Raw genomic sequence first — 26,753 nt, 5'->3', positions numbered from 1 at the left:
CATATTAATATAATAACAAACAAAAAATAATCAGTTTCATTATAAAGATGTTACAAATAACTACTAGTGTTTTTAACAACCCTTGGGTTAACTCTTCAGCTTTCCTGAAAGTTAACACCAAGCTAACACTAACAGAGACTCTGTAGTCATTTGATGAAAATCAACAATGAACTAATGTTTTCATAAACATCACCTGTAGATAAGCCACATACAGATTTTTGCCAAAATGAACAATCAAATCTTTTCACTGTGTAACATCTGATTATCAAACTTTTACATTGTTCTTTTAACCAGTTGTACTTTTCACAAAAAAATAAAATCTCAAAACAGCCTGTGTGGCTTTTAGTAATTTACCTGTTAAAATATAAAATAACTATTAACTCCTTAAATTCAAGCAGATACTACCAGCATCAGGCCAAAAGTCGTGATTTACCCCATTGGATATTAACAATGTTTGATAAATTTATGTCTCTTTGACTGAAAATTAATCTAAACCATATTATTAACCACGGTTTATAAACAGATTGGAAACTTTATAAGATATGGTGATAATTATGAGGACATTATGAAAATAATTCTGGCAAAACTCAAAACAAATTATGGATTTAATATATTTAATATTACTGGTCGGGTGTTGAGTAATCCACACAATTGATATTTTGTGCTGATGGATGTTTTCTTTTTACTATAAAATTAATACAGTTTGATAAATATAGTAATAAGTGACCACCCAGTATATTTAGTTGAAAGGCTAGGTAATATCACAGAATCTAACTTTATTTTACTACTCCTGCATGTTTAAAAACTAATGCCTTTAAAATCAGATCAAATTTGGTAACAGAAATTCATAATAGTCAATTTTTTTACCTTTATTAAAATACGATTTCAGTTAATTTTTTACATATACCTTCCACCTTCAAAACAAAGGAGAAAAAAAGAAAAATAATAAAAGGCTCAGTCCTTAAATAACATCAAAATTACTATGTTGATGAACCAAATGTTCTCATAATTTGGCAATCATAATCCACAATTATTCTTTTTAATCACATCTCATACAATGTTAGTTCCATGTAAGGACACACAATAACTTCTTATCAAAAATTATTTCTATAATAATCATACATACCTCATATGACATTAACGTACATAATGTCACGTGGCCCAATATGGTTTTGTCCTGAATACCTTTGAATGTATTTTTCTGGTATGCATTTACGATATTAGTGGTTGCACTCGACTACTCCTGTACTGCTCAATTTGGGATTAATATTTTTTTTTTCCCCCAGTTGTTGAATGTTTCCAGTGTAATAATTAAACAGTACTCAAATATACATTTCCAACAGTGTGTTGTGACATAATTGTACTATCCATAATCCCCTTTAAATCCCCTTATAAACTTATCAGGTGGTTTTACAACTAATATATTTTCATGTATATGCATCATTTTAAAAGAAAACTGAATGTGGTTAAACCTTGAATGTATTAGACTTGTTGCTTTCAGAGTCATAAATATTTAAAAGTTACAAAATTAAATCTGTAGATAAGCAGTTACATGCAATAAAATAAACTTGTATACCATTTCTGCAATGTTTAAATGCACACAAGACAACAGCCATTCTTATCCAGAACAGTCAGTTTTATTGATGAAAAGCAAAACTACACACATTCCAACACTCAAGTTTGTGCACTTTCAAGATTCTGCACATGACCATCGCTCTGCTGAAAGACACATCTCCAGTTGTAGACAACCTCAAGCACACTTTCACTAGATTTTTTTGCACATAATCATGATGTTTTCAACATTCCATATTTTTGGTTAACAAGGAAAGAGAACAGGGTATAACAAATTTCATGTCTTTATCTAGGAGAACACTTTCAGCAAAATTTTTCACACAAACAAGAGGATTTAAAAACAAAGAATTCATTTCCTATACCTTAAGTCTAACTCCTTTCTGTCCACTACACTTGAACTTGTACTTAAGTCATTATACTATTAACTGAAAACATGCAATTAATCTCAATTCATAGCAACTTAATCACACACAGATCACAACATTTTATTAGACATATTTGTGTGTTCATCTAACCTAAAAAACCTGGCATGTACTGGAAATTATATGGATTGTTTCACTTACTCTTAATACCAAGTTCTGTCAAAGGTCCAAGCGATATACAAGACAACACACATGAAACAAATTCCGAAACAAATCAACTACAAATAAACCTTTCTTTGTAGAAATAAGCTTTGTCACAAGTCAGTATTGAATTTGACAATAAAAAGTTACACCACATAAAATTGGATCTTTTACAAAATTTTTAAACCACACACTATTCTGCTCATAACACTTATATCTCATGACCAAAATTCCAAATATATTCAAGGTTCAAATTTTAAAAGTAATTCACTTTTGAATCATCACGTTCAAACAAATATTTTCTCACTGAATATGGGTACACGTACATCTCACTTTTATGTACACTTCTTGCCTCACTCTCATATTAAAGAAACTTTCACTGAAGATTTACCTGATCAGCCTTAAAATAGCTTCAAATAAGTTTTGTTTAAATATTATACACACATTTGATATCACTGCATACATTTTCAGAGAAGAGAATAACAAACAATAAAAATTTAGCACTACATACCAGTGAGTGTTACGTTTCTAGAAACAAATAATATACAGAAAACCTTTAAGAATAAGTCATCTTTCAACACCTCATAATGTCTAGTTTAACTTAATTTAGAAAATAATGGAAATTCATAAACAAGCATTTTTCTTTAATTTTTTGCCATTAGGCCTTCAGACATGAACATTTTAATCTCTTATCCATCAGACTCTCTTCTCACGAGCAATATTCAAGACAAATTAGCTTACAATTACTCTAATAGAAACAACTGGGAAATAGGGAAGGTGGGTGGGTTAAAGATGTCCTTTATCAATAGGTTTGACTGTATTTGAAATTAAACATATTTATCAAACATTCAATATTAGAAAAATAAAAAAAGACAACTGTAAATCATACCTGTCATACAATCAAAATTTAAAAAAGTGTATTTTCCATACTGACTTCTAACCATTTGAAAATTCTAATATATATCTTATTTCATTCTTAATGAACATGCATGAAAACCATATTTTACAAGAAACAGTTGACTTCTCTCAAATTATCAAGCACTTTATAAAAAAAAAAAAAAACTCATTTACTTCTTCCAACACACATACCCAGTAGCAAATTTCCTGTCAGTCTACTCTAGTATCTGAACTTAAAGGTTCTCAGATTCCCTTTTATCTTAATTCAATTAAGAAACTAAAATGAAGTTATAAATTTCCAAACATATTCTTAAATGTTACATACATTAAAATGTGCCATTTACAATTATTTTCTGCTAACCACGTTGATTAAATATTACACAAGGCTGACAATATCCCAATATGTATACACACAATTATTACACTGTGTTACAGATTACATCCAACATCTCTACACTTTCACCAAACACTAGTTTGAATTATCTCCAAATATCTTCAAGTGAATTATGTTTATCACCACACAAACATACTATATTGTAATCAGAAAGTGAATTAAAATGCAAAAAAATTAAAACCTGTAGCATTAAATTTGGCAGTTTCTAACTTCTCTCAGTGAATGTTATAATTTCTAAAAGATTTTTCTTTAGTTCTAATATTTTGCAACAAAAACTATAATCTAAGACATACAAATGAGAGACAAACGCAATAATGAAATCATATTTAGATTCAACTTTTTAACTAGTTTCAAACACCATACAGAAATACATATCATAACCATTAACTTTCCAGAGAAGAATGTTTTTAACCACACAACACTTCAATGAAGCAGACTACTTAGAAACTCAAAAGTAGAAATATCCATAAGGATGACTGCAGTCTGGGACTTTTGTATGGTTCACCTTTCAGACAAGTAAACATAGAATCTTATTTTCTGAACATGCACTAAAAGACAAAGCTCTGCCTATATCTGTAACTATCACATGTCACTTTTCAGTTTTAATGTTCTAAATTTGGTGCTCTCACCTCTGACTTTTAAATGCACAAGCTAATCTTTATTTATAAGTGTGAGACTAAAAACTATGTAAAGTGGGTACTACCAATGCTACAGACATCAGTTCACTTTGTTTAAACATGATAATTATCGTAATCTGTGAAATATTCTCAGTGAACGAATAAGTAATATTAGCTGACATACAGGTACATAACTATACATCTCACCAAGTACACAATTTGATGTTACAGTCCAACTTGTAAGGTTGATTTACTATAATTCTATCCAATATGCAAACCACACAAGAACTAATACAAACAATAATTAAGAAATACACCTGACATCATAAAAAGGATGCTTCATATGGTATGACACACAAGAAAAGTACTGACACATAAATAAAATGGAAGAAACAAAATTTCCAAAAAACGTTGAATGATAATAAAAATGTTGTGACTTGAAAGTCACTTTATCAGCATTTCATATCTTTAAAAAGCTATATTATTATTTCACTATATTTTTTTTGTTAACAATTAACAGTTGGTAAAGGAAAATTAGCACATTTTTTTTTTAACATTTCCTAGTGGGCTAGTATGCATCAGCATACTAATATTGGCCTATTGAATTCAATCAAGTACCACACTGTGGTACATGATGGATCTTGTGATTTCCAAAATATAAGATCAGCTTCAGCCAAAACAAATTAATGAACTCTCAACACAGCACTTTTTCCAATAGATTCCACATACTTTACATTTAAGACATTTTACAAATTTCCATTTTAGTTTCAAACACAACAAAAGAAAAAAAAACAACAGAATTTCTTGTGAAATAGCTGATAAACTTCTGAACAAATTCAGGTGTTAAAACTTTTATTTCAAACATTGTCAAAGAGAATTTCCCCTAAATATAAAGATGTTTCTAACTGGGAAACTTATTTATAATAAGATGTTTTAGTGAAAATTCATAGTAACAAGTACACATTTTTGTTGATTACTGTAGGACTATTTTGAACAACAAATAGAATGGATCAATTGTTCAGCTGAACACACTAATCCTTACCAGTCAATTATATCTTTTTTTTTTTAAACAAGCAAATAACGTAAGTGTTAGAGAATTCTATTTGATATTTCCCTCAAATTATCTACAAAATGAAACCTATTGTGATGCTGTTTTTTTTAACCCCAACTGTAATGTTTATTTTTGGAGTAGAAATATTTTAAAATGCTCACCCTTGTAGATAAAACTTGCCAACCTATAAAACAAAGCTGCAAAACAATGGTGTTATTTACTGATAGGTCAAACATATTAAAAACAGTGAACTTATGTAAACTAGTTGTGTTATATGCTGTCAAAATGAAGCCTCAGATTTTTTGTTGTACAACTTCCATTCTCCTAGAACTTTTTAAATCATAAATGTATGTTATGTTTTTTGAAATAATTAGTCTGATAGTTTCCCTTCACTTCAGAAAAACCCTGCTTGTAATATGAAGCTAACAATTCTTAAAGAAACTTCATTCTAGTATGAGCTCACAAGTTTTCTTTTTAGAAATACCTGCATATAACTTATAAAATTACAGAACAAATAAGACACACTGAAAAAACACTATTTCTTTTGATGAATATTATGGTATTATGCTAATAAGTAGGTGAAGCCTAATTTCAGGTCGATAGTTATAATGTTCCATGTTTGAAATTCCATGTTTTAGATACAGTCATTTCCAAGATATTAATTTGTGTAACTATAAATATACATGTGGCTGAAGTGCTGCCCTGGGATAAAAAAGGGTTATTAAATACTACCTCCTTCACCAAAATATACAAGGTATAAGTGAGAAGAATGTTAATGGTACTTAAAGAGTTATAAGACAATGACTGAAAAATTAAACTAGTAAGAGATGAGCACATTGACTTTAATTCTTCATACAAAAGTAGATTTGACATGTTAAGATGGATTCACACATACCAACACACTGCCCCACTCATACACTAGCTACTTTCATGGGGACACCGACATTCCAAACCCTGGTTTAACCTCTCGCTGAGGCCAAGGTCCTGGGTTGCTGTTGCTTGTATCCCCTGAACCCTGAGTTTGATTCATCCATTCGAGAAACCCTGACCTCTGAGCATTTCCCCCACCTGCTGTGACATGTGATGGTGCTGATGTCGTATTTGGAATATGAGGATTCCCCATCCCTTGATTTTCTGCTTGACCCATTGATGGTGACTGAAAATTCCCTCGAAACAGTCCAAGACCTGCTTGTCCCAGGGCTGCTGCAACCATGGCTGAACCCAAAGGTATGGCTGCTCCAAGGTTGAGTGCATCCATACTAAGTGTAGGAGGAATTGTATTAACCCCTCCCTGCCCACCAGTATTTCCCTGACCCCCAGATTGGTTTCCTCCAGCTCCCATTGATCCTAAGCCTAAACTATTTCCAAGGGTCGCTAAATTAGATAAATTTGCATTACGATTCCCACCACCACCTCCTTGGTTCCACATACCACCACCACCACCACCACCCATTCCCAAATTTCCATGTTGAGGCATATGACCACCAATAAAAGGACTATTTTGTCCCAAACCACCTCCCATCCCTCTCATTTGTACACCACCCATTCCACTATGATTCCCTGGACCATTCATTCGTCCGAGCATACGTCCATGACGACTTCCAGATTCATTCTTAGGCATAGCGTTGCTAACATGAACACTAGTGCCTTTAATGATATGATCCTCCCCACACAGGCTTTGGGCCACCTCTGGATCCATGAAGGTCACAAAGGCAAAAGCCCGGAATGGTTTTGGGATAAATACATCAGTTACCTCACCAAATTTGGAGAAAAACTCTCGGAGGTCATCTGCTACAAGGTCCTCAGTGCAACGACCAACAAACACCTTCCTATTGAGTTCCGTTGCTTGACCATCTTGCTATTAAAAAAAAAAATTACAAAAGTACAGTTATTAAGACTGATTTAAAAACATAATTTATATTTCTTTCTACAGGGTTTATTGTATTTCCTTATTACTTATTTCCAAACTACAATTTGGTTCATTATTGGAAACTTTGCCTGTGAATACCACCTTGATTCATTTTTACACTGACTTTATAAGTCACACTATTCAATGGGCTTCGTCTGACAAGCAGGAGGTAATGATCTGTGTCCCCCCCCTTTTTTTTTTTACAGATTTTTGGAGCTGGATAACTTTCCTTTTATTTCAAACTTCATTAATGTACCATTAACATAAATATCTTACACATGTAGTACTTGATATTACTTCAATTAAAACTCTAACATACCTTTGAATTTGGTATCTTCACATCACACCATCTTCCATCAATCATGTGACGTTTCGATAGCACACGAACCTGAGATTCATAATTTCCGAACCTCATGAAGCCAAACCCTTTTGATTTACCAGTTTTAAGATCCTTTTTAACCTGTTATGACAAAAGAAAAATTGTAATGAAATGTATTATAAACTATGATAATGAAGATCACACTAAAAGTAAGCTGTACTATTGGTTCATGTATTTATTTATGTATACATATGTATATACATGTGTATATACTGTACATGAAACTTCAAAATATTAACATTTTTTAGTTCATTGTCAGAAAATGTTTTTATTTTCAAGGAATTATTTCTATTTCATGCATCTATGTATTAAGTGTATTTAATACTAAAAATAGGTTAAATAAGCAAAAAGTATAACTTTAGATCTGAAAGTACTATAGCATGCAAAATAAGTTTTGTATATTACACCGGAGAATGCACAAAATGTCAAACTGCTACATATACTTTCTCAAAAATATATACAAACACTACCATAAGTTATCTTGTATTGTTTGAAACTACATGTTTGAAAAATCCTTCCCTGATAATTTCTCACATTCTCAAGTATGTAGGAAAATTAAAAGCTCTTGTTTTTAAATTCATTATATCTGTACAAATGTTTTAGTTGTATAATTTGAGCTATCACTTAAACATAGAGAATTAAAGATGGCTTACAGTTAAGAACTAAACTAATTTAATGTCACATAACTGTTTGCTTTATCAGTTTGATTATGACCAATAATTAATAAGCTTCAAGGTTTCATGAAGCTTTCTTTGAAATTTTGAAGGAATATCATGTTCATACACATGCCTTGATTTATAAGAATTTTATTAATGCCAACCAAGAAATGTAATAAAATTTCCTGACGAGTTATAAAAACATATGGTATGATGCCTTTTGGTTACAGTTAATGCTCCCTGTAAAATGAATCATATGTATTGGTATTATAAAACAATATTTATTAGTCAAATCAATGATGCTTGCAAAAAACAAATATGAATGTTTAAAGAAAAGCAGAAATTACTTTGTTAAGACAACAAATTAACAGAACACTATCACCATACTATATATTTTAGTCTAATATCAAAATCACAAAGAAACACTCTCTCAGAGGTTGTACTTATTTTGAAAATTCTGCACAATATATGCAAGATATTTTAGTAAAGAATAAGAACATAACACTATTTCTAAGATCTAACAAATATTTATAGGTCAAATTGCCAAATGTCTATCATGTAATACAATGTGAAGAAACTGCACTGCTCTAAGCATTCTTTTCACATCCACACAAAAAGTCACTGTTGCACATATCCAAATGCCACAGAAGTTTGATAAGGCAAAGAATGAATTAGAAGAAAAAATAAACAACCTTTTGCTGACCTATGTTATGTCCTCTGTGAAAAATACTGCAGAGTTGATTACATTGTTAATTGGCTAACTTTCAAAAAGTTAATGTGTATTATAACATTACCATAAAAATAAAACATTACAACAGCTAGCATGTAGAAATTAAACAGTGTTGTTAAAAGAATAATACTAGTTTTGGCTTTATGAGTGAAATATTCAGAATTGAAACCCATGGCAGAACATGCTGCTCTTTCTGCAACCACAGAGGTATTTAATGTGGTGGCATGTCCCACAATTCATTGGTAAATAGTCCAAGTGTTGATGACATGTTGCCTTTCTATTGTTGGCAGTTCAAAATTAGGGTAGGTAGCAGATAGTCTTAGCAACTATTCAGTTTTCAATAACAACATGCAAAAACCACAAAGTTATTGCACAATTCCTTAACTTGAAAATGATTTAACATGAATTTCCAAGGCTCTCCTGTTTTTTGTTGCTGTTAATGAAAACTACTGGCAGAAGAACTAAAAACAAAATATCATGGGGAAAACAAAAATGTAACAGACTAGCATACTATAGTCAGTCTTGAACTTAAGAACAAAATTTTATAGATTTGCTGTCATCAGCATGACTACAAGTCTTAACCTAATAACCACCACAAGATGTGAACACAATCATGAATTGAAACATTACAATCTTGCATTCCTAAGGAATTCAACGTTGCTTGAGAAAGTTCATCCTTTTTGGCTGTTGACATGATAAAAACAAAAGCTAATCATATGAAAGGAAGTGTTTTCTGTGTTGTGTAATGGAAGTACAAAAACAGCATGCTTATCAGAGGAAATAGCATCCAGAAGGGAAAGCAATCATAAAATGTTTATGAATTTCAAATGTAAAAAAGCCCAATTCCAAACATATATATGAACATACAAGCAAAAAGTTTATAGAATAAATTTTGATTAGTACTTGAATGGTTTAGTAGGTTTCCATGTTGACACAGTGTCAGTCAACTATGGTATAAGATCAGGTGTTTCAAACATTTAAAGACAATATAAATGAAGAACTTATTTGGATTCACTCTATGATGGGTCATTTTGAGCTCTGCTAGAAATATGCAGCTATATGTTAAACTTGTAGATGAAGCATCTAAACTACTACAAAGCATATATCTGTTTTATATTGTTTTATCTATTCAGAGGTAGGAATTGTTAAGGATTGTAAGATATGTGACATCTGTGAAACAGTGGATTTCTCACAGAAGTAATGTATTGTATGCAGTCATCTGGAAAAGCACTGTAATTAGGTTAAGATAGGCCAAAGAAATTACAGGCTTGAAATGTTTGCAAAAAGTACCACAATAATGAAACATTTAACTTCTGTGATATACCTTTTTTTGACATATTAATGAATATCAGCTTGCTTTGCAAGACAACTCAATTATAAACTGATTTTTTTAAAATAAAACTTCAAGTTTCCAGATAATTTAACATTGAAAGGATGATGAAAGCAAATGAGAATCATCCTGATCTTTCATCTTGAAGACTTGAACAAGAGCAAGCAGCCACAACTTTACAACTTGAAAACACCTTCAAAAGGTGTCTAAAACAAGCTTACTTTATTACATCTGCTACAAATGCAATAGAAAACAATTAGTGAGGAAAATTGTGCTGTCTCAAAACTGGAAATTTGTGTTTAAACCAAAAGGTTGGTCTAAAAAGAAAGATATTTTTGAACTAGATGAAACTGAACAATTAACAAGCCATTTTCTGAAACACATGAAAGTTATGGTTATAAGACTAATCTTATTCAGCTTGAATGGTTCCAGTTATTCACATGTGCAAAGGAAATAAAATTTAAGGAGAAAAAGAAATCATTCAATTAGTTTCAAGATTATTACAAGCAGAGTCTGAGGATCTTTCCAAACACTTGTGCCTTGTTGAAAACTGTAATGAAGTTATCTGTTTTCACATGCCCAAACCAAACATGCTTTCTCAGTTAAGGAAAATATAAAAATAGTTTGGCAGGCTAAGCTAAAACCTGATTTGTATAAAAATGAATGAATGTGACCCAGATTCACTTGATGCACAATGTGATGCATTGAGAGGGTTATCTCATGTTAAACCCCACTCTTTTACAAGGGGTCATGTATAAGCCTGAAGTGGAAATGTCAGTGGTTGAACTTTCAGAAACTAATACAGTAATTCCTCTGATGATGGTGAGGTAAGTGATTAAGTCTTACATTTTGGTTAAAATGTTTCAGTATAATTCCAATGGCTGTGAATTGAGGAATGAAATGAAGAATGACTAAGCCAGGGCCAAAAAAAAAAAATAAAATAAATGAGGAGGTGAAATGTGAGACAGGTGTGCAGTTGTTCAAACGAGTCTCTACAGGTCCTAATATCAAGTAGAGAAGACAGTCTTACATATGGGTTTCATATAGTAAAGTTTGAAAGGAATTAAAAGAATACACCTGTACAGTCATTTCACAAAAGAGATTACAAAGGTGAGAATATTCCTCCACAGATAAAGCTGTGCCTATAGCAAATCATGGTGGAGGATATAGCTGGTCAAAATCAACAACATGGTCATGTTCAAATTGAAAGAAAATTAGTATCAGCCAAACGAGTGGGAGGAGATCCAGTGTACATGAAGGAACCTGCAAGATGTGGAACAATTGCAGTCGTATCTTCCACAGACAACAAACCCACAGTAATCACATGCCCCATGTTATGGAAATCGATATTATCACAGGATGAAGCAAATGTAGCCTAACAAATTCATGATGGCCAAGGATACCATTATGAATATTTTAACTAACTAAAAGTTCAAAAAAATTGCTTGCTGAGGGAATCACAAACAACAAATCAGAGAAACCAAAATGAAGCTAACTCAAAAGAAAGGTATCACAAATTTCAAGTAAATTATTATTAATTTTGAAACATTCATTCCAGATGATGATAAGGAAAAGAAAACTGTTTCAAGCTCATGTGCTTTGGAGGAAGTACTGTACAAGGAAGCTATTTTATCTTTCTATTGGTGGAGGGCTATCATTGCATGATGTCATTAAGCCCTGATGCAGTTCACTTTAATTATTTGTTTTTAGGTGGGGAGTTAACTCAAGGCTAGCAACATGCAAATCTCATAAGTGTGTGAAGATAAAACTATTCTGTGTGCAGAGGTGAGGTATCATCTCAGGACCAGTTTTTCTTACATTTTGATATATATTATTTTTTATTGAATGTCCACTCAAGCATTGTTGATGAATTTGTGGGGAAAGAGCTACAAGTTTATTTTCTATATGTTTAGTCCAACAGTGTAATATTGCCAGAAGTAGGTAACACTCAAAACAGCATTAAAGAATTCAACCAATCATTTCTTCATGTGAACTATAACAATGATATATATTCATTAACATCTTTTCTACAGTCAAAATAATTTATCAAAATTCTAAGCTAAGTCCAAAGAAAAACCATTTAATTAAAATGAAAAAGTAAATAAAACTATCTATACATGTTTTTGTGTTAACTGATTTACTCATTCATAAATAAAGAACATTACGCATTGATATTTTAGAGCACATAGATGTAAAAAAAGTTGTCACTATAACATTCCTCATTGATCAGCAAAAAGTTTTCTTGCACAGCTGTAGATCTATTAAAATTAATTTCCTGTCTTTGTGACATAAACATGTTTTTCTGTTATACTTTTAAATTTGGTTCAAAAAATATTTTTCAAGTGTAATTTAGAATAAATAAAGTTAAAATTTTAAGGTTATATTTAAGTGAGTGAGTTAGAATAGAATGAGTAAAACCTATTTAAGTTCACACCATGCAATAAAATGTTTGTGTTGTTTGTACCTTGTTCTATTTCAGACAGAAAGACATCATAAGTTCAAAAGAATATCTTCAGTGAGGTATTTGTTAGGCTATTAGACTGCTAAACGAAACAAGATATAAATCACAAAGCAGGTATTTGAAACATTCTATTCACAAGCACAAAAAGCACCATTTTCCTTTAATTTGCTAACCCTGGACCATCTATTTTCTTGCTACCAATTAAGCAAACCCCTCCTTAAGAAGTAATATAAACAGTACACACAAAACCTTTGGTATCACTGGATGACAGTACCAGACACTGTTCAAGCCAGCCCTTTGAATCTCATGCTGTTTATCATCTAGTCTACATTCTGTTACATTACAACTGCAAAATAAATTATTCATACTTTTGAAAGCCCTGGTTTCTTATGTTTTCTTTTCCAAATAAATGTTTAGATTCAGCAATTACAAATATGCAAGAATACAGTAATGAGTTTGGTGAATCCTTCTTCATTTTTAATTTCCTTTGGATGAGATATAAATTGATACAATAAATATATGATCACAATAATTATATGATTATAATATCATATAAGAACAGTTACTGCCACTATTATTGAGGTATTAAAAAAAATTGATAACCCCAGAAATTAGCTTCAGTAATTGCACATAAAGAAAAATATCTGGTATATCTTTTCTAACAGTAATAATAGTGAGGCTTGAAGATCATCCAATTGCTCATCAAAACTGTATTTGTAACAGAAATAAAATGTGAATAATATACACACACAATTTTATATTTCCATCAAGTATATTCCCTAAATAGTAATGTTGAAACAACTATTATATAAAAATCATTGTTCAAATACATTTTCATAGCAGCCAGTATAATGTTTTTAACACACACATCATAGGTTGCATTTCCTTGTCAATAAGTCAACATGCACTTTTAAGTCAACTGATTAAGTCAACATGCACTGTTCTATATGCAGAATGTTTGTTTGTGGTTTCTATTATTTCCAAGAAAAAAATGCTACCAAGTTATAGGTCAGAGATCATTGCCATGGTTGATTGTCTTAATTGTATGCAACCATCAGCATAGTAAAACTATGAACTAGAATTAATGACATGAGGAAACTCTCAATCCAAAGAGAAAAATAAGTTATAACACAGTATTAAAGAAATTATTATATTTTCATGATTACAAAAAATTTAAAACAAAATACAAATACTAAAATGAGAGAAAAATAAAATATTTTGCTGGTTTTGAAAATCCCCAAACAAATCTCCCTAACTTTCATCAACACACACACAATCACCAGAAGCAGTAGGGTTGTGAAACAACTTACAAAGCAGGATTATGAATGTATTATAAGTAACTAGAGAAACAGAATAGGGCCAGATTGACAAAGTCCAAAATTTTCTTTCTTTTCCTGCAAGACTTTTTAACACTAATTCTATTCTAGTTTAAACCATCAATACATATTTCCACACCCCATACAGAACTCTACCATTAATACGTTTTTACTTTTGTTCATACTTGTGCCATTAAAACTTCTCCATAAGCTTCAAAATACTGCTTCAGGTCCTGTTCTGTAGTTTTCCAAGGTAATCCAAGCACAATAAGGTCTGAACACTTACGTATACTCTCCATCCTTTTTGTTTTGGCAGTGCTATTTTCCAACTGTTCATCTGATTTACGCTTGTTTTCCACTATACAGAGAAGAATAAAACAAATTTAGTGTATACAAATAAATGATATTTCTTCCTGCTAGAATGTCCATTTCAATATTAAAATTGTAAAAGAAAGTAACAATTAATGTACATATTAACAAAAACCTTTGAGAATGTAATTTCTAATGTTTTTAGCATAGTTCAAAAATTTCTGAACATATTTTTCATAGGTTACTTACACTGAAAAGATTATTTCTAAGGCATCAAAAATACAAGTAAATGAAGAAAAGAAAATTACCTATTATAAACATCATTTTAAAAATTACAGTTAATATGAATATGGGGTTGACCTGATACTTGTACTATAGTCTATTACTGGGATTATGGCTAGAAATACTATTAACAGTGAAGGAACCTAGTTGATGATTAAGTGCACTTTATTACAGGATTTGCTTTTCTGTGAAATGATTTTTACAATTATACTTATTTTATATATATATTCAGTTTTATTAATCTACAGTTAATCTTATTGACACTGGACACAGGTCATGACATCACATTTGTAGGCTTATTTCAAATTTAATTGAACTAGAATTTTATGAAGCAATGTCAATACATTTGGTATCAAACTGTAGATTATAATTCAAGTTTTAGAAGCATACATTACTTAGTTTCTTAACTTGAAAATAATTTCAATAAAATAAACACTTAAACATCAGTTTTTGTGCAGTGTGGTATATTGAATGCAGCATTAGTTTAAATTATGTTTGTGATGTTCAAATACAAAGTTATAGTTTCTTACAAATTAGATACTCAAGTTACTGATTTGACAAGTTAGAATAAAAGATATCTTTTCTATCTTCTTAGATATTAATGAACCAACTGATGTGGCTCCAACCCCCTTTAAAGATTTTCTTTGCTTTTGTAAAGTATTTACATGGGATACTTTTTTAATTCTAGGTTTGAAGTGGTCAGGGAAGACAATAATTTGCTCAAAAAATTTAATACTTTTCAGACCCAAATACTGCATATTTATTAAGCTTGATGAATTATAGTGAAATTCTACAGTATTGATATAGCAATTTATAATTTTTGATTATTTTAAATGTATATATAAATCCTAAAAAAAATAATTTTGTTTCAAATCCTCCACATGCAAAATTTGATAAGGCTTAAACAACCTACAACAAGCAACAAACAAGTACAAGATTCTTACCTAAAAAGAGATAATTGTTTACTATATTTCTTTATTTATTGTTCTACGTTTTAAGGACCACTAGTTTATGAATTTATTTGTAAATTATAACATATATGCATTATAACTGAATGTGACTATTTTACAAAATACTAGTCCACTACAACACAGACAAGACAGGTTGCTCTTTTAGGCCAGTTCTATATATTCTTGGATATGGTAATATGAGTGCATGTGCACTGTATCATTGCAACTTCTGTAATGTTAGCCAAAAACAGTTGAAAAATCAATATATATATATATATATATATATATATATAATGTATAATTTTATGAGATTTAATCTATTTAGACTGCCATTACCATATAATTTGTTGTCATTCTGAATGAAAAAGTATAATTTATAATTACTTCTTTTAATGTTTATGGTGGTTACCAACTTGGTCAAATCGACCAAACCCATACAGAGATTTGACAATAAAAATAAAATATTAAGTTCTTTATTTAAATAATTTTTATAACCATCTAGAGGTTATAAAGATTTTCCACAATATTTGAAAATTTTTTCAAGCATAAAAGCATTTTTATCTTAAAATCAAAATTAATTTGCATGTTGGATATTCAACATTCAAAAAGAAAAAAAATGCACAGAGAAACATTACTTCAAAAATTTCAAAACTTAAACAAATGTGATGGTTTGGATATGAAAGCCTTGCAACTTTACTGATTATATGCAAAATTTCATATAGGTATATTTACTAAAGTTATAGCATGAAAACCATAACAAGCATAATAATATAGTTACAAGATCATTCTGCTGGACAAAGCCTTATTTTGAATGTAACAGTTCTACACCTGAAAGCAGTTGACTTGGATGTCCCACTTAGAATTCAATTAAGTACAACATTACAAACTTGCTGTTAATTCTTTACTAAGCACCTCCTAATATGACACAGGAAAAATTACAAGATGAAATGCATAATGAAAAATTAACTTAGACTACCCGAGTACTACAGAGAACCACATTTTCTCTTACACCCAATAACACATTAGATTTACCATTTATACACTAAAGCTGATGCCTAATCTCCCAGATATCTCTCTTATTAACAGAATAGTTTAGTTTGCATTCATTTTATTGCTCCTTCCACATTCCAGCAGTAGCAAAACTATTAGCCAGAATCTTCCAAGTAACCTTTCCTTTCCTACAATATTATCTTCTGCCACATTAGCACACCTTCCTCCCAGACATTGATAGGGAGACATCTACCAATAACATTCTCTTTTTCCATACATTTAAATGCTGACTGGGTTTTCCACAACTTTTTAATGTATCTCCACTCTATGTATGCTCATTTATAAATAACTACATGGACAATAAAGTAGAACATCAGAAAATGTTTCTGTTCTAATAACTTCCACAATGTCCACTATTTAGTACTGCCACTATATATATATAAATCAAAAACAGTTGTTTTATCTTAACATTATAAAAATCATTGTAACCATTGTAGTTGCAATTTCCAACTGAACAATGACAAAATAAAAACTGAAAACAACAACAACAAAGAAAAGAGATTGCCATTTTACAGCTGGAGTCATTTATCAATTTTTCCACCTGTTAAGATGAGACTTGCATAAATACTCATGCATCATAAGATAAAAAAATATTTGACTGCCTTTTTTGCAGCAGTTTTCAATATAGTTAAACCATAGTGTGCAGGAACTGATGATATTATTAGAAATAGCTTATATTTACAATGCTAAATGAAAACGCAAAAGAACACTAGAGAACAAAAAAGCTTATTTTCTTTTGATTTTAAAAAATCTTTGACAGAGAAAAAAATGCATGGGTCATTATGCTAGTTGTAAATCCATTACTGACAAATGAAAAATAAATATTAATTAATAAAAATACAAGGAATCTACTGAGTATTTTGTCGGTTTCTATAATTCTAAACTTATGTTCTCTTTATTATATGCAAGTCTTATTCTCTCAAGCAGTGGTTCCCAAATTGTGTGCCACAGGATATTTCAAAATTTCAAGGGAAATACAGCAGTATCAACATTTGTCAGTCACCATGCAAACTACTAGCTCAAGATAGTTCACAGTTTTAACATTAGATCTCATTATGTTAATAAGAAGTGTGGGAGTGAAGAAAAGGATGGAGAACCACAGACCAGTGGCAAAGTTGTGAAGAAAAGGAAATATGATGATAATTATCTAGATTTTGATTTTACTTTGGTAGATGTGAATCCTGAAGAGTGTCCATAGTGTGTATTATGTCTAAAAGTTTTGGCTCCAGAGTGCATGCTTCCAGGTAAACCAAAACACCCCTTAGAGACCAATGATCCTAACATGGCTAGTAAATCCTGTGATTATTTTACCAGAAAGTTAAAAGAATTGAAAGGACAAAAAGGTACATTTTTGAAACAAGCATCAATACCAAGCAATATTTTGCTAGCATCCTACAAGGTGGCATATAGATTCGCAAAATGTAAAAAGCCTCACACCATCGCAGAAGAAAGAACATATTTTACCAGCTGCAGTGAATATGGTGAACATTATGGTTGATGAATCTGCAGGAATACCACTTTCAAAGGTGCTTTTATCCAACAATGCTAATCAGTCATAGAATCCAACACATGGCTGAAGACCTCAATGATCAGCTAATAGAAAAAATGAAAGAGAAGGAATTCTGGTTACAGCTAGATGAGGCAATGGATAGAAACAAGGATGCTCATTTGAGTTGCTATGCACCGTTCATGGATGGTGACAAAATTGTGGAAGACCTCTTTTGTAAAAGTATCACTGCAGGTGCAAAGGCTCAAGACTTGTTTGATATCCTTATCACTTTTTTGTGTGAAAACAACTTAGACTGGACTAACTGCATTAGCGTCTATACCAATGGTAGTTGCTCTATGTCGGACCATTATGGAGAACTGCAGGCACTCATATGAAGCAAAGCTCTTGATGCACTGTGGACCCACTGCATAATCCACAGGGAAGCCTTAGCATCGAAGCACTGAGTCTTCCGCTAAACTTGGTCCTGGAAAGTATGTTGAAAGCGGTGAACTTTATAAAATCTCGGCCACACAAGATACGATTTTTAAAAAAACTGTGCGAGAATATAGGATCTGAGCACACATCTTTATTATACTACTGTAGCTTGCAATGGCTGTCCAGTGGACATGCACACTCGTGTTTGAATTAAGACAGGAACTCTACTCTCATCTCAAAGAAGAAAGAGATGAATGTGCTAAAAACTTCTTGGATATTGATTTTTTTTAATCAAAATTAGCATACCTGTGAGGTCTGTTTGAAAAACTGAATGTGTTGAATCTCTCTCTGCAGGGAAGCATTCTGAAACTTGCAGAGAAGGTTTCAGTTTTCAGAAAAAATGTTACTACTATGGAGAAGAAAAATGAATGAAGATGGTGACAAAGACTGTTTTCCCCTGTTGCAACAGTTTGTTACATCCAATGAAGTTGATTTGACCCACAAACTAAAATCTGTTTTTGAGGAGCACCTAACACTGCATGGTGACTTGTTTGAAAATTACTTTCCAGAAGATATGGAGAAATTTGAATGGATCCAAGACCCATTCAAGGCTAAGGCCCCATCTGAATGAAGAAAATCTTATTGAGCTGTCTTGTGACAAATCTTTAAAAATAAAATTTGGCAGCATGGAACTAACTTTTGGATATCAGTAAAAGATGAATATCTGATGTTAAGTGCTAAAACTCAGCAAAGCCTAATTCCATTTGCGACATCATATCTCTGTGAAGATTAGGCAGTTGCTATGATAAAAAGCAAACACCATCCAAAAACCAATATGGAACAAGAAATGAGAGTGGCAGTGCCTAACAGACACACACATCCCAATTAGCAATCGTGGTTATTTGAAATTGAAATAAAAATATTGCTTTTACTTTCAATTTGTGTATTATTCTTTCAAATGGATTCTCAAGTTGTTTGGACCTAACTACTTAATAAATGGAATTGTTAGGTTTTCCTTTTTGTCTTTGGGTGCTGTGAAAAATTGCTGAGACACTGAGGGTGCCATGAACTGAGAAAGTTTGGGATACGTTGCTCTAGACTATCAAAACCTCAGAAGCAGCCCATTGACCTCTTGTGCTACTCTGGAGCTTATAAACTTGGAGTTGAACTTTTACCTCAGAAAAAAAACAAACCTACTGTCTAATTCTCTAAAAACATCTTTGAGGGTATTATAAAAAAACTTTCCAACCAATTTCAGTTAAAACATATATTAGTCGAGCCAAAATTAAAAAGGTTTGGTTAATTAAGAGTCTGTGTTATCCACAGTTAGAAAATCATGCCAATTACAAGTCTACACAATCAACCAAAACTTGGTACTGATTAATATAAAACCTCTTTCTCATCATGATAATAACCTAGAATGATAAGTACTACTTTTTTTACCCTTACTCTTTACTTCAAAGAAAGTTGAATTACTTTTTACTTTGTCTTCATTTGGAATTAAACTTTAATCAAAGAATATTTATAAAACATTTCTCAGCTATAGAAAAAATTACAGCATAAGGTTATTTTCCCCCTTGGTTAGCTTACTACTAAATCAAGTTATGCTCAATGTCTTTTTCATGGAAATCATCATGACAATGACACAGTCAACTAAGACTTAAAACTGACACTTAAAACAAGGAATAAATGTTTTCCTTGCTCACACAATCAAAATAACACTAATAAAAGCTAATGTGCTATAAGTGCCATACTATTCTCAAAAACATTATGAAATTAATAATTTCATTGGGAGAAGAACAAGATCAACACAAAATTTTTTTCTCTTTGAATATAATTTAGGAAATAAAGCTTTTTTTACCGAATAAATTTGTTTCATTGAGAAAAATGTGCATGATTATTTTCTACTTTTTAATTCAGCAGTCCAAGTTTTGCCCTAGAAACAAACTATACCCATCCATCCACTTAGAAATACAGGGGTACAATGGATTTAATAACTTCTTCTCTATTGACATCATGTTCAGTACTAGGTCTAGACTGACACTGTAGACATAGAAGCACCAGAAATAATAGTATTTAGTTTCTTGCAGTACATTTATATTGTCTTAGCAAGATGTGTACAGCATAATTCATCCTTTTATTGTAGTCTGTATAAAATAAATTCCTAGCAACATTCACTTTCTTAATTGTAAACATTTCACCTACACTTCAGCTCTTTAACAGATTTCTTGATTTCTAAGACCAATCACATGTGTTGACACAATTGGATATAGCAGTCAAAAATATTCCTAAAATTTTGGAATGGTCTGATTGTATATCATAATCAAAAGCCTCACCCAGGTATTTTCTCAATGGATTTATATGTTTCTGAAAATTATGTTCCTGGGTGCCCCATAAACATGAAAGTCTGAGTTATTTTCAAAATTTAATTAAACCACTTTAGTATAAATGTATTTTACTGAAATTACTATCATCAAGTATATTATATCTTAGTTTTATAGTATCTAGATTTATTTCTTTATTTTAAAAGGAAAAATTTAAAACAGCAACTAAAACTGCAGGTTTTGCTGTCACTTGACCCTCTTGCAGTTACAAGTCTAAACTTTATTAGCTATAACACATGATACTGTTAGAACACAATAAAGACTGTATGAAGCATCTGTGGAATTTCTGAGCATTTCAAATTCAAGTATATGCAGTAACCTGCTCCATAATTTAAGCATTTGAAATGACCATTTGCTAGTTATAATCAAAGAGTTTAGTTAGCTAATTTAAAATTATTCTAGTAAACTGATTGTGATGGAAAATATTCTAACAAGCATATTAAAAGTGTTTTTTGTGTGAAATTTATCCTCAGAGTTTGATTTTTTACTTTAACTATAAATTCCTCGAGTTAATGCTTTTGTGTTCCACTCACCTCTGCATTCCTCAATGTGATATAATTTGTGACAGGTAGTAATAGTTGAAACTCCAATTGCTAGCCTACCCATCACATTTGTGATACAAGGTCAAATTGATGTTTCACCTGTCTTTCATTAATGCCTAGAAAATTTCCAAGAATTTCTCAATGGGTTTTAAATTCTAACATTTCTAGATAACAGGTTGAAGTTGAATGACATGCTTACTACCAATAAAAAGAGGATATTTTCCACTATTCAGTTATAGCCTAAAGAATGTTTTACCAATGAATGGATTGATAGCATGAGATAGAAAAGCTTAGTCCATTGTTCTGTTGAACAATGGCTGGTGTTTGTAACTTTACATGTATTAGTTTGCAAAAGAGATTGCTTTTAGATTTTGTTTATACTTTAGTTAGTTATATATTATTTGTGTTAATAAATATATATTAGAAAATTTTATAATTGCATAAATTTAACTTAATATAGTTTAACTCAATGGAAACGTCTAAGTAAGCATTAGTGAAAGTTTGTGAATGACCTTTACCCTGTAATAATTATTACAACCAGGGGGTCATGTCTGCAGGAACAGGTTGGCATACCTGCACTAAAAATAAAACACAAAGAATTGGAAACAAAAATTAAAAATAAACTAACTGAAAAGAAAAACACGAAATTATACATTGAGAAAAAGAAGATTACAAAACAACTCAAATATTAAAAGGTACATACATATTTCCATTTCTTAAATTTAATCATTTCATTTCACTGTACATTAATAATATATAGAGTTAATAATACAATATAGAAAATGGAAAATATAAACATTCTCTTTAAAAACCATTTGATATTCATTCATGTGGTTAGAGAGATTATGCAAATGAAAATTGAAAACTATAAAATAAATATTTTTATATTCAAAATGAAAATTACATTGCCTGTGAACTATACTGATTCTGAGTACATATATAACTACTTTAAATATATGATTATAAATAGTATAAAGATTCAAAATTAAATGTCTTATTTTTCTGAAAGCACATGATCTTATGATCTTTCAAGACAAATTTAAAACTATTTCATTAACTGGTTTCATTTTCAGGAAGAGCTATCACAAGAGTTGCATACATAAGTAAGTCATAATCATGTGGTTAAATTTACTGCCTTCACAACATCTGATGACAACACATTTCATAGGCCAACCACCCAATTTGAAAAAATTGCCTTAGCTGAAGATGGCTTCTACCTTCCCTAAATCAATATTTTTTCCTCTAGTTTTATAATTCTTGCTATTGTGTGTGAAAAATGTTGATGCATCAAAATCATAAATTTTGAGACTCAGATTTTCAATAAAGCACCCTAACCACCTGGCAAGGACAGATCCCCTGTTTATTGTGATATACCAATTTTTGAAAGAAAATTTTCATATGAAAGTCATCTGCTTCTATGAACAAAATTTTCTGGAAAAATTCATCAATACACCAAATATGATCCATCCACTTAGCGTAGGCTCAGTGTGGTATTTTTTAATTTATGATTTTTGTGCTAATTTTTTATTAATTTAAGCAATTAAAAGTGATAATTGGTTATAAAAACACTTCATACTCATTAATAACAGAAGTAAAATTAACTGTTTCCATTGGAACTAGCACCGTTTTAACTGTTGATAATGAATTAAAATGACAAAAAATCATAGGTACTATCTTTTAATGTTTTTTGTCACAGGATAAAGTTTTTATGGTTATTTTTTTAACACATGCTTCACAAGTGCCGACTTAATTTGTACAGTTAAAGGTACAATTGGGTCAAATGATAAGATAGGTACCTAGACTTACACGGCCCATATATCGGAAAAGGTAATTTATGCTCATCATTTTACTACAGTAACATTAATTAAAATGGTTAAAGTATCTTCAGCATAGTAAAAAGGAGAATGAAATGCACTACTTACTTTTAAGTTAAATGGTCTAAACTGTTTCATGTGTTAACTATTATTAAACATAAAAAAATAAATGTTTTTCCTTCTAAATCTTCACATTTGATAGTGTCATTCTTAAATTCAAGGTTCAAAATGATTCGAGAGTTCGTCATTGAGATAAAATTCATAGTATGGGGCACAAAATGGTCCATAACTTATAAACATTTTTAGTATACAAATAATAAGTTTGGTAAATATATTTTAAAACATTTTTGAAATGAATTATGACACCACTAGAAAATTTTTTGTTAATTTCTTATTATATCCATTCACGGATGTTGTTTTTGATGTAACAGTGGATTTTTATTTTTTAATAGTACAACTTTTTCCTGCATATCACAGCAGTATCGTCCATGTATGTGCAAACTGTGAATGCAATTACACTATGAGTATTTTGGAAGAGGAATAAGAAATGATAGAAATAATACCACATTCAATGATTTTCGTTTTTCTATTAACCTGATTGACCAATTTTAACAAATTTTACCAAAAATAAGTAATAAATTGGTACTTATTAACAGCGAGTGAGTGAAAGTATTGTTAATAGTTCTTCATACACCTTTACTGACATTGACAGATAGTGTTAACCTACTTACAAGTTTATCAAGGGCGTAACATCACGTGATAGTAAACAGATAAACCAATTATTACGATAATTATTTACATCGAGATGCTAATGCTAACACTACGTTACACTTCAATTATAATTTATAAAGTAGCTCATTAACTCAGTTTCTTATAATGTAAAAAAAAATCCATCTGCATACCGATATTCAACATTTCATATTCTATCCCACTACATAAATATCATTTTAATCGATAAAAAAAATTAAAACATACATTTTGATATAACAATAACTACCTTTAGGAAACACACAAATATACACTTGATCTCCCCACCCAGCATCAGGAGGATAAAATCTTCCTTTTACAAGTCGCACACCACGTAGAGAGCCACCACAATCTGGATTACGATATTTTAATCCAGAAGTTCCAGGAAATTGAGCAGATAACGTAGATAAAAGAAGGGTTCCATCATCTTCGCATGGTAACTCGATTATTTCGTCGTTTTCTTCTTCGCAAACTTGTATAAAACTCATTGTCTTACCTAATTCGATGTTTTTTAGAGTTAGGCCTACTTTCAGCAACAAATACCGGTAATTGTGTTTGAAATAAAATGGTTGCCACACCACCGCATGTGCAGTTTTCCTACTTTCCAAATTTACATTGCGCAACTCGTGAACACGTAGCACTGTATATAATTATCTTAGAGTTCTATGCCATCTCGCGGTAGTAGTTAAAATGAGAAAAATGTTCCCATATACTTTTGGTATGCTAGTCAGTTGATGTGCAAGTTATTGCTTTAAATCCGAAAAGAATTATTATAATAAGAAACCTAGTAAGAGGTAATTACAATTATTTAAATATATTATTCAGACTGTTTTACTTTTATTGTTTATTGTACAGTAAACCTACGAAAGTGTAGTGATACTGGAGTGATGATAGTATACACTCGTAGTCCTACTCATTTGTAATCATAGTTTTTCCGACCACTGTGTATATCGATCTTTATTGATTTAGTTTCCATAGTAATGTTACGTATTACTATTAGTACGCAATTACCGAACAATAATATTGTGAAAATCATACACAAATTAACAATTAATATAAGGAATTGGTGAAATATTCATTAATTCCTAACTAATATTATGAAATGAAATTTTCTCAAAGAGACAAGTCTTATTATTGCTTTGGTTGCAATGTTAGTAGAACTTAGAAGTTTAAAGTTATCTGCAGGTTTGGTTTAATTGTGTTGTCTACACAGTTTAATTAATTTCAACGTTTTTCAAGCCTATTTTGTAACTCCCATTGCTTTTATATTAGTAAATAAATTTGTCATTAAATTAGTACTTTTAAGAAGGTAGGAGTAAGTTGTGCATGTAAGAATTGAGTGTTTAATTTGTAAGGTGACATAACTTGCTATTTACTACTGTAATACTGAAGTTTACATTTTAATGTCATTGATCCAATTTTCAGTAGTCTTTTTGTAGTTTGTTTTTTAAACAAGATATCATTTTGGTTGCATGTCCCAACACAACCATGTTAAATATTTTTCTAGTAAGGAATATAAATCCATACAACTCAAAATGAGACCACAGCAGAGTTTTAATACAAAGTTAAAACAACCCTCTTTTATTAAAAATTCATTTTAATGGACCTCAGATCTTTAAAAGCTCTTTCTTTATGACTGAACAAATAATATCATCCTAAGACTTGCCATAATCTACAGTAACTTTTTTTTCCCACACACAAAAAACGTACAGAGAAGCACTTTCCAAGTTTCTTCTAATGTCTGGTTTCTGTCTATTGAAATTCTAATGATTTGAATATCTAATTATTTTTCATTATGAAGGCAAACTATTTCAAAGCAAACTACCCTATTTTAAAAATAAATCCTTTTTGGCTAAAGATGACTCTTAGTCTCACAGAATTTATATTTGTGTCCCTTAGTTCTACCATTTGCACTGTTAGATATGATAAAAAACATAATGAACACCTTCAGTTCAGTTAACAGTCTTAAACAAATAACCGAAACACTTTGTATGTTCACATCCATACACCTATCCAATAAATGTTTAAAATGTACTAAAGTAACAAGCACTACATCTGACCAACCATACCAAAAGTTTAAATCAGAGTAATAATTTTACTGAAAAGTAAGTCTATATCTAGGTTTTGAAAATCTTGTATTCGTAATATCAAAGTTCACATTTACAATATTTATCTTTACTACTCACGCTTCTCATTCACTAACAGGTTGTCCAAGTTTCTAATAATTTTAAACACCTGACTCAAGTCACTCTTAGGTCATACTTAAGAACTACTCCATATAAAACAAGTATAAAAACTTAAGGCTTTCTTTTGTTATTTGATTATTTTAAACTACATATCATTGTAATATCTTCACATTATTATGCATACATTATCCTTGAAGTAACTGTACATTTATATTTTCAAGGTTTATAATTTATTTCAACAACTCTTAGACATAAAATTTGGTATTTGACAGTTTGCTACCATGTCTTTAGAAGCAAATGTTAGTTGGGTTGGTCGTTTAGCTTTAGCTGTTGGAGCGACAGAACCTGCCCTGCGTTTGTTGCTGTCTGTTCTTATTGGTAAGTATCAGTTTATGCTTTTAAAGTCACTTTAGAAAACTTTAGTGATTGGTCACATACTTATTGGTCTCACAAATATTTAGTGTATTTCAAAAACTATTTTTTTCATGCAGTACAGGGGTCAGGTTTTTATATAATGAGCATTTCTGTCACATTTTAAAAGTCATGATTATTTATTGAAAAAATTACTTTATTTAAAAGACAATCTCATACTTGAAACTTTTGGTCAACAACAGCTTCTGAGATGTAAAGTAATTACTAATTAGTAACTACAATGCTAAAAATAATTTTAAGAATCTCTTCATTTATTTG

General features: G+C 30.7%; 2 protein-coding genes across 4 annotated transcripts in view; one reads left to right on the top strand and one right to left on the bottom strand.

Annotated features, from left to right (window-relative positions):
* Positions 1-1,615: 1,615 nt before the first annotated feature.
* On the bottom strand, positions 1,616-24,501 carry LOC143252523 (TAR DNA-binding protein 43-like). The gene is made up of 4 exons (XM_076504802.1): positions 24,128-24,501; positions 14,061-14,233; positions 7,323-7,463; positions 1,616-6,952 (listed from the first exon to the last, which is right to left on the bottom strand). The coding sequence occupies exons 1-4, from the start codon at positions 24,363-24,365 to the stop codon at positions 6,023-6,025; spliced, it is 1,482 nt and encodes a 493-aa protein (XP_076360917.1). The 5' UTR covers positions 24,366-24,501; the 3' UTR covers positions 1,616-6,022.
* Positions 24,502-24,540: 39 nt separating this feature from the next.
* The window catches only part of LOC143252528 (lysophospholipid acyltransferase 5-like), a 43,052-nt gene continuing 40,839 nt past the window's right edge, over positions 24,541-26,753 (top strand). The window contains exons 1-2 of one of the 3 annotated variants that reach the window (XM_076504843.1): positions 24,541-24,671; positions 26,336-26,441. In XM_076504843.1, coding sequence (XP_076360958.1) covers positions 26,345-26,441 — 97 coding nt within the window. In that variant the 5' untranslated portion in view covers positions 24,541-24,671; positions 26,336-26,344. Of the gene's footprint in view, positions 24,672-24,803; positions 25,063-26,335; positions 26,442-26,753 lie in introns of those variants that run through there. The other 2 variants (XM_076504815.1, XM_076504825.1) reach the window with 2 other exon arrangements.

This window comes from Tachypleus tridentatus, chromosome 1 (assembly GCF_004210375.1).
Source record: "Tachypleus tridentatus isolate NWPU-2018 chromosome 1, ASM421037v1, whole genome shotgun sequence".
Classification (NCBI taxonomy): Eukaryota; Metazoa; Arthropoda; class Merostomata; order Xiphosura; family Limulidae; genus Tachypleus; species Tachypleus tridentatus.
Note: the sequence above shows the minus strand (reverse complement) of the source record. Positions and strands in the feature narration are given on the sequence as shown.